The sequence below is a fragment of the Typopeltis vanoorti genome, chromosome 1 (assembly GCF_054136105.1).
Source record: "Typopeltis vanoorti isolate ZY-2024b chromosome 1, IOZ_Tvanoo_1.0, whole genome shotgun sequence".
In the NCBI taxonomy this organism is placed as follows: domain Eukaryota; kingdom Metazoa; phylum Arthropoda; class Arachnida; order Uropygi; family Thelyphonidae; genus Typopeltis; species Typopeltis vanoorti.
In genome coordinates, this window is record NC_143549.1 from 31,621,148 (window position 1) to 31,639,073 (window position 17,926).

At 35.2% G+C, this 17,926-nt stretch overlaps 1 protein-coding gene across 2 annotated transcripts in view; it reads right to left on the reverse strand.

The window, feature by feature from the left end:
* Positions 1-13,309: 13,309 nt before the first annotated feature.
* Positions 13,310-17,926, reverse strand: part of LOC150109868 (N-fatty-acyl-amino acid synthase/hydrolase PM20D1-like) — a 230,874-nt gene continuing 226,257 nt past the window's right edge. For both annotated transcript variants that reach the window (XM_090397063.1, XM_090397055.1), the window contains one exon: positions 13,310-14,243. In XM_090397063.1, the coding sequence (XP_090253189.1) occupies positions 14,017-14,243 (227 nt within the window). In that variant the 3' untranslated portion in view covers positions 13,310-14,016. The remainder of the gene's footprint in view (positions 14,244-17,926) is intronic.

Here is a 17,926-nt window from a genome sequence, read left to right on the forward strand (position 1 = left end):
GAGAGGAATGTGGTGAGGTTGTCTGCAAGGATAAAAAAATCAGAACTCCCTGCTGGACTCAGGAAGTTAAAGAGGCAGTGAAGGAAAAGAAGAAAGCATATCAAAAGTTCCTGTCAAATAAGTCAGCTTGTTCTCTTAGAGAATACAGAGACAAATGCAAGAATGCTAAACAGTGTGTAAAACTAGCTAAACAAAAGTCATGGGAGGACTTTGGCAAGAATATAGAAAATAAATATCAAGAAGGTGTCAAAATATTCTGGAGGTTGTTGAAGAGACTTAGGAATGGAACAAAGAGTGCTGTAAAAGGAGTTAGAGATGATAAAGGTGACATGAAAACGGGAGAAAAAGATATCCTTGAAGTATGGAGTAATTACTTTGAAAAGCTGCTAAATGAAACAAGCAGTGATGACAGCACAGTGGTAAAAAACACTGACCAGGCATGCAGTCAAGAATATATATCGATACTTTAAGTAGAAAAAGCCATCAAAGGCTTGAAATGTGGAAAGGCAGCTGGAGTAGATGATATTCGACCAGAAATGCTAAAGTATGGTGGTATAAGAGTCTTACAGTGGTTACAGTGGCTACACTGCATAGTTCTGAAAGCCTGGACAGAGGGATGAATTCCCGATGAATGGAGTAGAGCTCTCATAGTACCCATATATAAAAAGGGAAATAAAACTGAATGTGAGAATTACAGAGGTATTTCCCTACTGAGTGTTCCTGGCAAGATCTATGCAAGTATACTTGAGAAACGGTTGAGAAGAATTGTGGAAGAAAAGCTTGGTGAAGAACAAGCTGGATTCAGGCGAAATAGAGGCTGTCAGGACCAGATCTTCACTTTATGACAAATAGTCGAGAAAGCATGGGAATATAACAGAGATCTGTATTTAAGTTTTGTCGATTTGGAAAAGGCATATGACAAGGTGCCAAGAGAGAAGCTATTCAATACGCTACAGTTATGTGGTGTCAATGGGGCATTATATCAAGCAATACGTAGTCTTTATTTGAGTTGTAAGTCAACAGTTAGAATTGAAGGAAGTACAGGAAGATTCTTTAATGTTATAATAAATTTAGTTTAATCCTTTATCCAAGTGTGAGCAAACTAAGTTTGCGCCTGAAAGTATCTTCAGGACTGGGGTAAGGTGATACAACACCAGGGCAACTTGTTGCAAAGGTGAAGCAAGCTACCAACACTCCTGTCTCAGTATCTCCTTTAATGCAAAACACATCTCCTTGCGGATATGTCTAATGTTATGCATTAAGGGAAGGGCCACTACCCAGACTAGTTTCAACCTTTATTGAGGCCTCTTCAGTGGGAGCCAGGCCCAAGCTGAGATACCAGGCAGAAGCATTCGCAGGTCATCTCTACCTATAGGAGTTGCCAAATGGTGTGCCACCTTTTTTTAATAAATTACTCTGGATTTAGAGAAAGATGTTGAAAGTTTATTTTTTCACTTGGTTAGAGTATAATAAATTTAGTTTAATCCTTTATCCAAGTGTGAGCAAACAAAGTTTGCGCCTGAAAGTATCTTCAGGACTGGGCTAAGGTGATACAAGCTACCAACAGTCCTGTATCAGTATCTCCTTTAATGCAAAATACATCTCCTTGTGGATATGTCTAATGTTATGCATTAAGGGAAGGGCAACTAACCAGACTAGTTTTGACCTTTATTGAGGCCTGTTCAGTGGGAGCCAGGCCCAAGCTGAGATACCAGGCAGAAGCATTCGCAGGTCATCTCTACCTATAGGAGTTGCCAAATGGTGTGCCACCCTTTTTTAATAAATTACTCTGGATTTAAAGAAAGATGTTGAAAGTTTATTTTTTCACTTGGTTAGAGTATAATAAATTTAGTTTAATCCTTTATCCAAGTGTGAGCAAACAAAGTTTGCGCCTGAAAGTATCTTCAGGACTGGGGTAAGGTGATACAACACCAGGGCAACTCGTTGCAAAGGTGAAGCAAGCTACCAACACTCCTGTCTCAGTATCTCCTTTAACACATTCGCTGCCACGCTACTTCGGCATGGTCTGTTCCCCTACGCCGAGCAATTTCACTTCTTCAAGGTCAGTACGATAATCTCGTTACCGGAGGTAAGTGTCCTACGAGTATACTCGTAGTTGGCTTGTACAGAGCATATACGGTCTATGAGAATACACAGTTTTGATGCTAGCCCCACAAGCCAAGCATTTTCACTTCTTCAAGGTCACTGCAATAATCTCGTTCCCGGCGGTAAGTGTCATACGAGTATACACGTAGCTGGCTTGTGAAGCAGGTTTACCCACTACGAGTATACTCGTAGTTGGCAGCGAACGTGTTAATGCAAAACACATCTCCTTGCGGATATGTCTAATGTTATGCATTAAGGGAAGGGCCACTACTTTCAGGCGCAAACTTTGTTTGCTCACACTTGGATAAAGGATTAAACTAAATTTATTATACTCTAACCAAGTGAAAAAATAAACTTTCAACATCTTTCTCTAAATCCAGAGTAATTTATTAAAAAAGGGTGGCACACCATTTGGCAACTCCTATAGGTAGAGATGACCTGCGAATGCTTCTGCCTGGTATCTCAGCTTGGGCCTGGCTCCCACTGAAGAGGCCTCAATAAAGGTCGAAACTAGTCTGGGTAGTGGCCCTTCCCTTAATGCATAACATTAGACATATCTGCAAGGAGATGTGTTTTGCATTAAAGGAGATACTGAGACAGGAGTGTTGGTAGCTTGCTTCACCTTTGCAATGAGTTTACTGGTGTTGTATCACCTTAACCCAGTCCTGAAGATACTTTCAGGCGCAAACTTTGTTTGCTCACACTTGGATAAAGGATTAAACTAAATTTATTATACTCTAACCAAGTGAAAAAATAAACTTTCAACATCTTTAATGTTAAATCTGGTGTGAGACAAGGATGTACGTTATCCCCTCTGTTATTCATTATCTATATGGATCACATTATGAAGGAAAGTGGTATTAAACATGATATCAAAATTGGAGATGTCAATGTCAGCTCTTTTCTTTATGTGGATGATGTTATACTTCTAAATAAATCCGCTACAAGTCCGCAAGATTCTCTGACTAAATTGAATAGCTGTTGTAATAGATATGGCATGAAGGTCAGCAATAAAAAGACAAAGACATTTCAGCTACTTTGGCACGATTTTTACTGAAGACGGTAAATTTAATATGGAAATAGACAACAGAATCAACAAAGCTGGTATGGTAGGAAGTCGATTGAATAAATTCATATGGAATAAGAGAGAAATTAGTCGGAACACTAAATTAGCTGTATACAAGACAGTGTTCAAACCAGTTTTAACTTATGGATCTGAGAGCTGGGTCAGAAGTAAAACACTTGACCAAAGACTAGAGACTGCAGATATGAGAGTCCTGAGAAAGATTATAGGCGTGAACAGATGGCATCAATGGCAATATCATATTAAAAACGAAGATATTAGGAAAGAACTTGACATTGTCAACATCCAGGGATGCGTTAGCAGAGCTAATCTCAGGTGGAATGGTCACTTAAACAGAATGGGCGAAGAAAGATTAGCAAAACGATCCAGAGTGCCTTAGATGATAGAAATATAAGCATTGACAAGTAACAGACTGATTTGGAGGAAAATTGTAGATAGGAAGTTAGTAATGATGTAATTTTTTTCATGTAGTACCATCATATCCTGTACACCCCTTGAGGGTACATGGCAGGAATTTGATGATGATGATATATATTGGGAAATCCCTCTTAGATTCTGTGCTATTGAACATAAGCTTGTTCAATAGCACAGGCAATTTGATTTTTATTTGATTGTAAATTTTTCTGGTATGTATTACTAAACTTCAGATTTTAAAAAGCATGGATATGTCAAGTTTTCAATGCTGATAAGATAGATTATTGATTGAAAATGCCCAACAAACAGAACATTTATTTAAAAAAAAAAAAACTGTACCAGGTTTTAATGCATGAAAAGATCAATGTTACTCATGTACACTAACTCATCAAGAGATCATATGATAAATTTATGCTGGTTTATTGATCCTCTAATCCTCATGCAATGAAAGGTGTAAATAGAAAAATGTTACTGTTATATTGGAAAGCAAATAAAAAAAGTTTGGGTAATTGCCAATATTTAAAGAATTTTTCAAAATAATTGGTTATTCTACTTTTTAATAAAAATACGTTTCTGATTTTTTTATTTATTATTATTGGTTCCCACCCATGAAAGATTATTGGCAAACCTATAGTGCATTTGTATTGTGAGTGGGCTAAGGATTTTTTTTCCCATTTTAATTAATGTTATATAATTTTTTAAAATTTATTTTTACATAGTCTGGAAACCCTGCTCTAGAGATCAAACATGGAACTTTTTCAAGCCTCCAATAAGTGGGTATGTAAGTATGTAATGAAAAATGCTTCCTCTATAGGAGAAAAGTAACAGAAATATATCTGATGTGGAAACATTGGCTCCGCATCAGATATATGTGGATCCAATGTGTGGAGTCCAGAGACGACATCAGGTCTTTGGGATGCTGGCTATGGAGAGAGGTTGAAAAAATGTGGATTGCAGAGTTTGGTGGATAGGAAGAAAAGAGGTGATACAATAGAGATATTTAAGTTAGTAAGAGGATTTTATTTGATTAAGGTGAGAGGGAGAAGAACCCATAAGCCATCCCTATAAGTTTGTAAGAGTATGAGAAGTAGATTTTTTTACATGGAGAATTGTCAGTGAATGGCACATTACCATAATATGTTAATGCAAGGAGTGTTAAGGATTTATGTAAGTATTTATACAAGAATAATATGAAAAGAAGTAACAGAATAGCTTGTTTAAGGTGGACTAAGAATGAACACTAATGGATTGCTACTTTTTTAACAGGATTTAAACAAAACTGGCAGAATTATAAAAGGAGCTCTTTATAGCAAATGAAACAGCAGCAAATTACTTCCTAAATGTTAAAAGTCAGAGGTGCTAGAAATAGACAGTATTTAGTGTAGGCAAAATTAAGGTTTCCACCAAATTGGCTACAAAAAATACAAAAAAATAAACTACCAAATGATTCGAGTATCATCATCAACAAATTCCTGATATATACCCTCAAGGGGTGTACAGGATATGATAGTACTACATGAAATATTACATCATCACTAACTTCCTATCCACAATTTTCCTCCAAATCAGTCTGTTACCTGTCAAGACTCCAACATTATCAGATCTTATATTTCTACCTTCTAAGGCAATTTTTACTGTATCAATCCACCTATATTTTGATGATTGTTTTCACTACTTCCAGACTGGTACAATGTGATGTCCTCAACTTGAGTTTTGCCTGATCATGGCCATCTAACTTCACTCATTCCCAAAATCCCAATTCCAAGTCTTTTCATTTCCTGGAAAATGTTTCTTAGCTTACCTGATTCATACAGGGTTCTGACATTCCAGGTTCCTAGTTTTAGTGGACACACCATTTTGAGCCCATAGATTCTTCACATCCCTGTCCCATTTAAGAGACACCAAGAACTTGGGGCCATTTGTGTAGATTTGCTCACCATGGTGGTTAGTCTGGAGATAACAGAGCAGTAGTTTCTCCATTTGCTTTCTGATCACAAGCTTTATCATCATCATCATCATGAGACTTCAGCCTTGTGTCAGTGCTGAGAAAGCTGCTTCCCTTGTCAGATGATTGAATCCTTTAATTTTCCTTGTAACCCTAGGTAGGGACCCTAACCAGGTACTGACAGTTAGAGCCAGCTGAGCACAGGTTGTTTATAGAGGTGTGATCCTCTGAAGATTCTTCCACACATTTAATCATTGGGATGTGAATCCTCTTCTGCTGATTACAGTGAAGATATATATTTTTTAAAATTAAAAAAAAAAAAAAAAAGTTCATTTCTTAGAAATTGCATGAAATTAGGTGATACAGGCTACTTCTGGACATGTGTGAATGAAAGATTCAGAGAAACCTATGCAGGGGTGAATGCTAGTCTTGAAATTCACGCTTGCTCTTGTTATCATTCAGGGAGTGAGAGGTGTGATTAAAGTCTGATCAGCAGAATAATGAATTACTGATCGTTTAATAGTATATATTTGGAAATTTATGTACATTTAATCATACAAATACAACATTCATTTTACAAATGATATTCTATCTTTTTCAATTTAGCTACTTGAATACAAATTCTACCCTACGGTTCTTCTTTATGAACTGGTCAATAACATCGTCATCATAAAAAGTTGACTGTAACTTAATTTTCCCAAGTAACATGCACACTTGTAAAGACTGGCTGAATCTCATTGGCTAAAGCTACTTTGACTGCATATGGCCTTGTGTTTAAGACGATGTGAAGGGAGCGAAAATGGCTATGCCCGCACATGAAATCACAGTGCTGCAGTGAGGAACTCGAAGCTCCGACAACTGAGCAAGCCAAGGTAGCTTTGACTAGACAAGCAAGCATTGGCCTTCGATACCCAATGCAAAGCTCAATTATTGCCGCGCAAGCTTAAGATGTTTTCTGTCTACAAAAATAAAAGCCTAAGTGGAATGCTTATAAATGCATACAAATAAATATTACTTCTTTCTCAATTAATGAGCTTGTGCAGCAAAGCATAGCAAGCATGGAGAATTTGCCCCTGAACCTATGCAATAGTTTGATTTTCAGATTGGCATAGAGGTATGCCCAATGGACTACCAACTGTCATTTATTATTTCACAGTGGCTTTGTTCATTTGTCTTATATACAAATGACATTCTATTATTATAAAATATATACACGTTTACACAAGAATATTATTTAATTTGCCAAATATTTCAGTCTGAATATTACAGACCATCTTCAGTGACTACATAGGAATAGTTTTAAAAAACAAGATGGAATATGAACAATTGATCATTCACAAATAGAACGAGCCGCATGATGTCATATTGCTAAGTATTAAAAGAGTAAACATTTTTTTATCAGAGTCATGATTAAATTAAAGATATTAATTCAGAAATTCATGTAATAACATGAATTAAATAACATTAGACTAATATAGGAAATTAAAAAAAAAAAAATTAATGTGTCATCCTTCCCAAATTTGCAGATACACAGTCATTACGATTCAAGTTAGGACGTTGAAGTAAGGCCTCCGCACTTCCTTTAAATAAATGTTCAAATTTCTAGTGACATCTGTGTAGGAGGTGAGTCTTAGACCAAAGGATGTTGTGGCTTGTTTCTATTCCGTGCTGAGCTAATCCAGATTTCTTGGGTTTGTTGTGTTGAATGGATGATTGATGTTCTTGAATTCTTTTTTCTATAGAGCTTCCAGTTTGTCCAAAGTAGGAAAGATTACAGTTACACGGAACTTAATACACACCAGGTAGAGACATAGTTGAGCGTTTATCTTTAGAAGAAGGAAAATGGGTGGATAATTTGTTAATAGGTGTATAAGTGGCTGTTAAATCATATTTCTTCAGAATTCTTGAAATTGGTTCTGAAATCCTGGAAATGTAAGGAATTGGAACTCGACGTATTGAATCTTTGCTGTTTTGTGTTGGATTGTAAGAATCGAAAAGATGTCGTGCACTCTTTTTGGAGCAGCCATTTAGTTTCATGTGATGTTTGATAGTCGAAAGTTCTTTCTGTAATAAATGAGAAGTTGAACAATTAGTTTTGGCTCGTCGGATTAAACATTTTATGATTCCTGTTTTTTGACAAGGATGATGGGCAGATTCTTTGAGAATATAATGACCTGTGAAAGTTGGTTTTCTGTAAACTGTTGTTGTAAGAATACCTGAAGGTGAACGGATGAGGAGGATGTCTAAAAATGATAACTCGTTGTCTTTTTCAATCTCCATGGTAAACTTTATACGAGGATGTAAGGAATTGATACTGCTTAAAAAGGAAGGTAAGGAGTTTTTGAAATATTTGGCAAATTAAATAATATTCTTGTGTAAACGTGTATATATTTTATAATCCTAATATCACAAATATCTTTAAAGAATCAAATGACATTCTCTCATTCAATATCCATCTCATTTCAAGTTTCCATAGTTGTTATGGAGTCACTCTTCCAGAATTTAGTAGTTCTTTCAGAACTGCTAGGTTCAATAAGAATGAAACAAATTTGTTAACTAAATTAAATATTTGCATGATGACATTTTGCCAGACAAACATTATCGAAGCACTCAAATAGTGCACTCTCAAGAAAGGAAGTAAAAAAGGCAGAGCAAGGGCATTCACACATGCAAAGATGGTGGTAAGAGTTATACACCCTATGGTGATCTTCTGTAGTTAACATTAATGAAAATATATCTTAGCTAAATGGTGCACACTCAAGAAAGAATATAAAAAGAACAAGAGCGAGAACATTCACACATGCAAGGAAGCTAGAGACGAGAGCTACAACTTATGGTGATTTTCTAGTTAACATTAATGGAAAGATAATATGCTACTCCAAAATTTGCATAGAATATCACTATTAATTCTGTAGCAGTCATTTCTTTACAATTCTATAATACTTGAGCTGCTTCCAAAAATAGGATGTGAAGTCTGATTTGTGTAAAAGCAGTGCTGGCTAATATCTAAAGAGCTGTAATTTGCATTTTTTTTAAAATATATATAAGATGATGTAAATATAAAGACATCATGCTTAATTTATTCAACATTTAAATGCTTAATTAATATTAGAACAAGTGAAATTTTAAATTTGAAAAAAAAAAAAAAAAATTAACAAGGGTGCTGTAGTTGGTTTAACTCCAATAAAAGTTGTTGCATGTCCACTTCGATGTGTGTGTCATTGAAAGTCAAAATAACTTCTCAAGAGTAGAGACATTCTTACTGTTTCTGCATCTCATGTTAGAAAATGATCTCTTGAATATAAAATTGCTTCCAAACATCAAAATAATTTTTATCCCAAATCTTACATTTGGATATTTCTCAGAGGAAAAAAAAAATTTAATTTCTGCTCCAGTCTCTAATTGAGCTCTAATAAATTCATCTGCTTGAAGTTCACATAATTCAATTAGATAAATGGAGTTTTTTCTTTCAATAAACACTCAGTAGATTGGTGAACAGACATATGCTTGGCCTGATGTCATCAAAATTCTTAAGTTCAGGAACAAATACTTTCAAGTCCATAGTTTCACCAAGTATTGTCATAACATCAAAAAGCCCCTTGTAGGAAAGTTTTAAAACAAGTCAAACCATTTCTTTCTAGATTTGATTTTAACAATGGCAGCTTGTTATGAAACTAGGTATATATATATATATATATATACCTAGTTATATATATATATATATATATATATATATACCTAGTTATATATATATATATATATATATATATATATGACTATAAAGTTAACAGATATTTTGGTCTTTCCCTTGCAGGAAAATATTTAACACATTCCATGCTGTGTAATATCAGTTAGGAAAGCTACATCATCATCGAGACTTTTAGTTAGATCAGTATTATATCTCGCCGTGTGCATTGATGTTTGTGATTGTCTGTGGAAATACTAGTGGTGGGTGGTAGATGGCATTGGGTTAGTTGTAGAGCAGCTGGCCTCCCTTGATGAGTCTTTGGACTCCCTGGAGGTGTCATGTAATAATAATATTTTATTTCTTTCAATTAAAAGAGATGAAGTTCTTTTCAAACTTTGGAAAACTTACTAAACAACAAAGACCCACAATAATGCTTGTTAGCGTACAATGCAGTTTAACATTTGAGATTCGATTCCATCTCTTTTTGGCAAACCAGCAACTCTAATATTTTCTCTGGTCATGCCACATGTACAAAATTGCAATCAAGAGGTCAGTAACAGAGATATGTAGCTGGAATTATGGACAATTCTTTTGCAGTGAATTAAATATTAATTACATTTATTAACACAACTCAGGAACTCAGAATGTTATATAAGAAATGAAATTTGGTTTATTTTTCTGGAAGGATGTAAAATTTCTTTCTGCAGGCTGCCTTTCAAACATCACTGGTCTAAAGGCATGCATCCACTTTTTTTTTTTTTTTTGGTTGTCCATACCATATGCACGCATGCCTACTCTGGATAAGCTAGTGTTTTGTCTGCCTAAAATGTTTGACACATTGGCAGAAAGGACAAGCTATCTGTAGACACCTGGAAAGGGAAGAGAATCCTGGTAGATTTCGACCTTAGAAAGGCAGAAATTTGTTTAGTGAAGCAAACACATAACACCTCTTTGAAAACATTACAAGTTTTATCATCTTCAACAAAAATAATTAAATTTTCAGTACTATTAACTCAAGACATTGACATTCTAATAGATTGTTGTAATCCTTTTGTCATTTTAGGAGGTTGCTCATTTATGAGCAGTGGCTTTTACATAAAGGAGAAATGTTGTGTGTGTGCTTTTGAAAACTTTGCTTTTCAAAACTAATCATAACATCTAAACTTTTTAAGATATGATTTTCTAATATACTTTTTAGGTGAACAGAATTTTTAACAAAGAAAGAAGAAGAATCATTTGTGAGAGGGGGTTAGTAATTTAACTAAATGTTTAGTAAGTTTGTATATCAGACTGTTTATGCTATCCACAATTGGGTGTACCTCATTTGTGAATTTTAGGTGCTCCATACATTGAGTGTTTTAACATGAAAAGGCTTGAGTTTGTCAACTGTTTCATGCTAAAACACTCAGAACATATGGAGCACCTGCCTGTGCACTAGAGTTAGGATCACAATGTTGACATCTGCCACAGTGAACATAAAAAATACATTTGGCACTATCATTATGGCAAGTCAGGTCTAGCATACTATGCCCATACCCCTTTACACAGGATCAAATGAAAAAAAAAAAAAAAAAGTATTTTTATTATTATTATTATTCCATGGTATTATTACACTAAATCATAGAGATCAAATTCATGTATTTTATACAGCACCTTTTCTGGGTTGTTATAAAGTTCACATTTAGAAATATTCATACAGTTTAATAAATGCATGGCGATGCTTCCTTAATGTTACAGATTTTGCAGATGGGGGAGACTTTTATGCCATTGCTAAACTTGATTGGTCTTGTGTGGCCGGTCTTGAGAAGAGAGAGAGATCATGGTAGTGGCACAGCGATTAAACATGGAGTTGATGGTAGCTCCTGGCTTTTCTGCTAAATACCAGTGGTCAGTCATGTCCTGGAGAATCATTCTTTTTATGTTTTTTTTTGAGTGGTTCTAAAAAGATTGAAATCTGTGTTATCACTTGATTTTGCAGTCATTTTTGCTTCTTCATCTGCAGTTTCATTTCCCTTTAATTCCACATAGGATGGAATCCATTGAAAAATTATTTTGGAATCTTTTTTTTAGTTTGTTTTTTGCTATGTCTCTAAGTATTTCTTGATGGTTAGTGTAGCAGTTTTTAATAGCTTGAAAGGCTGCTAAGGAATCTGTGAAGAATATAAATTCCTTTGGGTTTTGTTTATCCAAATGTACCCTACATCCGTGGCACATCTGAAAAAATAGCCAAGATACTAAAAAAGTACAACCTACACACAGCATATAAACCCTACCGCAAACTTGCTACCCTTATCCGTTCTATGAAAGATCAACTCCCTCCTCTCTCGCTGCCTGGAGTTTCCAAAGTACCCTGTTCCTGTAAGCTGGCGTACTTTGGACAGACAGGCAGATTAGCATCCATCTGCCTGGAGGAACACAAGTCTTACATATGCAAACATAACTATGGCCATTCAGGCTTGGCTGACCATGTTTTGGACACCACCCACAGAGTATCATGGAAGAAAACCACCATGCTCCACCACAGCAAATTCAAGAAAGAGAGACTTTTCTTAGAAGCAGCAGCAGCTCTCAGAAACCAACCAAACCTTAATAAATACGGTTGTATTAACCTTCCAAAGATTTGGGAAACACTCATCACCAGAGGTCCCACCTTACATTCCAGGCCACCTACTACCGCCCTTGGAGGGCGCTCCGCCTAGATATGACTTTAGTGTCACCCACGTGGTTGGGCTTAGTATTGTAAGATTTGTGTGTGCATGTTACATTATGTAATCCCCGTAGATGTCCTAGTGACTAGGACGAAATATAGGAAGTATTAAATTCTATTTTAATTCTTTTTGAGTGTTGTAAAATATCCATTAAGCCTCCAACATGATGTTGCTTTCCAGTTAGAAATTCTTCGACTTTTTTTGAACTGCGCTCAGCTTTCCTCAATATTTTGTAAAGCATATAAATTGGTTTGTTCTACTAAAATTGTGAGAAAATCTTCAGAAAAGAAAAGTTCAACTAACCTTTTGATACTGAAATTTCCAGTGTCAATTTTAAAACCTGCAGTTTCAACAAAGTCAAATTGTGGGGGCTCTTCTGAATTTTCCCAATAAGTTGATGTTGATGTATTTGGCTGGTTGCTAACTTCATCTTCAAAAGCTTCTCCATCATTGGAGTCACTGCTAGAGTCGTCTGTAGGATCATCTTCGGAATCGGAACCAAATATTTCATGAAATTCATCATCGCTCATATTAGCATAAGCTTCTACTTCTATATCAGTAAGTTTTCTTTTACTGGCCATAGCGAAATTAAAGGTTCTTAGAGACTAAAACTGAACTAGACGCAATAAACACTGGCGTCAGCACATGTAATATATAGATGGAAGTGATACGAGATTACTCGTAGTTGGCGTATGAAACAAAATTCTATCTGATAAGCCGGCTACGAGATTACTCGTAGTGACCTTGAAGACACGAAAGCGCTTGGCGTACGGGAACAAACTATGAGTGAGTAGCGTGGCAGCGAACGTGTTAAATCCATTGATGTCAGAGTGGCTTTTCACCCAATTAATGTTTTCCTTTTTTCTAAGCTGTGCAAAGGACAGTTTTCTCTGTCTAGCCTGTCCTGGTGTCTAACAGATTTCCTGTGCATGTAATTTCTCATACTTTGAGTAAACCAAGAGATCTGCAGCTGTTCACTATGATGAAAATATAGACAGTATTAGATTCCACAAGCCAGAACAATCTGGACTTGCTGATTGTGCCTTCTCCTCCAAGCATAGGATTCTTTGGGAAAAAAAAAACAACTTAAGACTTACATAACAACTGTTTTCTTATGGACCAACTTGAATAGATTAAATGAGCTCTTCTTCACATAGTCCTTCCTAGTTAAATTTTTTATAACATATATAAAAATATCATTGGGACTTCAGAGTAGTTCAGAGATACTAAATCACATGACTGATGCATTCTCATTTCAAGTCTTCGTTATGTTACTTGTGCTTTGTTTAAATTTGAATTCATATCTGCCCTTGACACTTGGGTGTAAATCACCTGCAACAATTAAATTATATTAAAATTCTAAATTAACTGTTGTATTAATTTTTATTTAATTGTATATTTACATTTCACTATGAAAAGTCAAAGAGACTTTTCATATTTATTTTTGCATGGGTGGGCAATCAGGTCATCATCCACCAAATGATGTATCCGTATAACTTCCATTTGTATCATAAATACACACTGGAATATGTGTAATTTATTTCTAGAAATCCTTTCAGTATGAATTAGCATATCACAGAAGTCTATTGGCTATGAAAAATGATATATTATAATCTGCCTTCTTTTTAGCTTATTATGTAACAATGAACATTACTGCAAACATTTCAAGATGTTTCTACAATTTTTTATGATCTTATCCTTTAATGATAAGCAGTGAAATTTACAGAATAAATAACTTCATGTTATATAATTTATAATTAAAGTATATTAGTTCTGATTAATTATTTAAATATTTAATCATTTTATATTTCATGTTGAAAATTCCAAAACCTGCTATATATATATAGAGCTACTATTCCAATGAGATCAAAATACAATACTTAATTAAAATCATACTGAAGCATCGCTTGTTGATGTCCTGGAACTATATAAGAAATTTCTTGTGATTTTTGGTTGAATTTACATATTGTATAGCATTAAAGATGAAAAACAACTCCAAGGGCCAGCCTTTGTGAGTCTCACACAACTGATGCAGTATATGTTATTTTACAAGTCAATAACTTCTTGTACTTCATAGCTCTTCATGTGCATGTTTAGGATATACATGATCTTTATCTGAATTCAGAATCAAATGATAATAAAAGTTTACCACTTTTTCATAATTAGTGGTTGAAATGCATTCATCATCACCATGAAAACGTTTCATATCTTGGGTAAACATATTAACTGGACTAAACCGGTATATACTGGTAGTGAGATTCAGGTACCACCTAGTATCAGTATTTGCAATCATCGTAACTGAAAAAGAAAAAAATATTGTTAATCAAGAGAAATCAAAATAATATGAAAATGTTTCATTTTCTAAAAACTTACTGATAGGTTTAGGTTGGTGGTTATCCATAACAGTGTATAACATACCAAAAGAACAAAATAATTTCTTCAGCTTCCTAATATTTTGCTGAATAATAACCATCATCTTCAGAGTACAAATTACAAAAGTGGTAAAACAGAGAGCACTCATTAGATTGGTGAAATCGTAAATGAAAAGAAACTGTCCTCCAGGGGCCAGATAATAAACTAAGTTCAATCATACACCAAGATTATTTTTCATAGAAGGAAAAACATACTAACAGCTACATGGGATTAAAAAATGTTCCTTCCTTTTCTCTCCTCTAGCCAGAGAGTGAAGTATAGAATTTCTAGAGCCCTCTAGAAATTCCATACTCTGGAAGTATAGAATTTCTAGAAACCTAGCACTGCTACGTGATCTTATAGTTTAGACATTAAATACATTTTTAGCATATTTAAACAGCCACCACCCAAAAATACTTCACTATAGAAAAAATAAAATAAAATGTCTTCCTTTCTTAGACACCTTAGTTACATAACTATCAAATGAATCATTATCTTTTTCTGTTTATAAGAAACCAAAGACAGTAATTATATAAATAGTCACATCATCACATTACAGCAACTTTGAAACAATTAAATGAAGAATCAGGGCTATCTGTTCTAATGACTTTGTCAGAGAACTCAGTTATCTTTGCAACTTTTTTTTAGGCCAATGGCCACAAAACATATAAAACAGACAAAATACTATTTGCATCTCTCCCCCTCCCAATATACGACACAAAAATCCCCAACAAAACTATCCCCTATTCAAGAAGAGACATTTGAAAACAGCAAAAGTTCTTCATAATCTCAATGCCACTTTCAAACCACACACCCAGTTAGCAACTCATTATTTCATCCTCTTTAAGGATCAGCTCCTGCACATGTAAAGTTCTTTATGTCTGCAACTTAGCCTGCTACTAAATCACCATCCCTGAAGAAAGTAAAAATTACATTTATGATCATCTGAATAGTAAGTCAGAACTGGCAGACCATTATTTGGATGGTCCTTGAAAAGACACAGGACAGGATTAAATGGAAGAAGACAAGCCTGAAGCTCTATTCAGCATAGTTGTCATCTTCTATTTCTGGAATCACCATCAGCTATGAAACAATCTCTCCCCCTTCTAACCTCACCACATGTGGCTGCATTAATTGGCTAAAGATACTGAGAACAGTCATTCTATGACCACATTTTACCTCACTTTCTCTGAATGAACTGTTTTGCTCTGACCTCTAGAAGCCATCTTTATATGACACTACTTCCTTTTCAATTACAATTTGAACTGTCTTTGCAAGTTAATCAAGTGCAGCATGTTTTATCACAGTTGTAATTTGTGCTCTGATGATGCTGGTTAGAAATCCAGCAAAATATCAATGAGCTCAATAAATAATTTATTTTGTTCTTTTGTTATTATTTATATCATGAAGTACTTTAAATTATTATATTGTAAAATCATATGGGTGTTCAAGGCTATGTAATTTATTGAGTATGAACGTATTCAACTATGATTCTGTGATTAAAATTTGAGCTAGAAAATGCTATTTTCCTTTATCAGGTGTATATATATATTATTTTTTTTTTTTTTTTTTTCGTAGAACATTTTATATTTTCAAATAATCCAATAATTCAAAAAATATTCACATTTTTGTAGTGGCAAAAAAGGTCTAAATCATGTATTATTATCCTAAGACTCCTGGAGTCAAAGGCTTATCTAGGAGGTCCTTTTGTCATACATACAGCTCATCATACTGTGTCTTAAATGCACTCAAATTCTCTGCAGACACCACACTCTCAGACAAGGCATTCCAATCATTCACAACTATCTACCTTATACAGCTTCCAAAGATGACCTCTGGTTCTCACCCTGATCTCCCACCATTTTCTGTAAAACCTCTTCAACACTGATCCTATAAGAATCGCTTACTAACTTGTAGGTCTCTATCATATCACCCCCTCCTCCTATCCACTAGATTCTGTAAATTGCATTTTCTCAACCTTTCCTCATATTTAATATTCTAGAGTTCATAGTCAGTCACATCTGGACCCTTTCCAACATCTCTTCATCCTTTTGAAAACCAGGTGACCAAATCTGTGCACACATTAGTAGTCCTTATACAATGGAACAAGAACCTTACTTCTACAAGTCATGTCCTCTGCATCATTCCCAAAGTTTTGTTGTGTTGTCCTCACAATTTTGGCAATGTGTCCCTAAATTTCAGATCCTTATCCAAGATCTCTTATTTCCTCCACCTCCAACAATATATCTCCACTAAATGTAAATTCTACATCCCATCTTTGTTTCCCAAATTTTAAAACCTTGCATTTTGCAACAGTGAACTGGCATCCCCTTTCCTGGGGATGCCAGTTCACCGTTGCAAAGTACCCATTCACAATTCACTCAATCTATTGAGGTCTTCTTGGAATGTAAGTCTTCTAGTTTGCCCCAGCCTTGCATCATTTCTGCAAACAACTGAATATCCCCATCCAAATCTTCACCAATATCATTAACATATAGGTTAAACAGCAATGGCCCTAAAACAGACCTCTGAAGCACACTACTAGTGACTTTCCTTTTCCAGGATGTTGTTCCCCCATACACAACTTGCTGATACCTATCAGATAGCCAGTCTCTGATCCAATGCACTAATCTAATATCCAACCCTATCCACTCATCATGCGGTAATCTATCAAAAGCTTTTGCAAAATCTAAGTGTAATACTGTGTATCCTCTCCTCAATGAAGCCATTACCTTATTGTAATAAGTATTTTTATTATTATTATTACGTGACACCTCCAGGGAGTCCAAAGACTCATCGATGGAGGGTACTCCACAACTCTCTGCTTCCGCCACTCAATCCACCAACTACAGTGAACCTCATCATTTACACCAATGCCATCTACTGACCACCACGACAGCTAGTATTTTCACAATCACAAACATCCATGCCCATGGCAGGATTCAAACCACAGCCTTTTGGCTGGAGAGCAGATATGCTAACCACTCGGGAAACCAGACTTTAGTAAGTAGATTACTAAAACATGATCTCTCTCTCTTTAGCAAATCCAAATTCAAAGATAATACCATTGTTTTCAACCCAATTCTGGATCCTAGTTCTCACCAGTTTCTCCAACACTTTAACCACAAAATCTGAAAACAGACAGGCCTATAATTTAATTCTTGAGTTACATCACTTCCCTTACAAAGCAGCACAATCTTGCCCTCCTTCCACACCCTTTCGAATTCGACCCAGTGCAAGACTCATATTAAAAAACATGTCAAGACAGGTGCCAACTCCCTGTCACATTCCTTCAAAATACATGGCGATATATTATTAAGTCCCACAGCCTTATTAACATCAAGTTTGCTCAATTTCCCATATACCGAACTTGTTCACTTACAGTCAGTCTCTCCTCATCCTCAACTGCTCTCAAACTCCCCATGATGTCACATTCACAAGAATGAAAGACTTTTTTGAACTATTCATTAAATATCTCAATTATATCCTTTGCAGCAGTTTTCTCCAGTCAGTGTCATCATTCCATAATCATTCTTTTTTTTGCTGGCTACATACCAAAAGAACTCCCT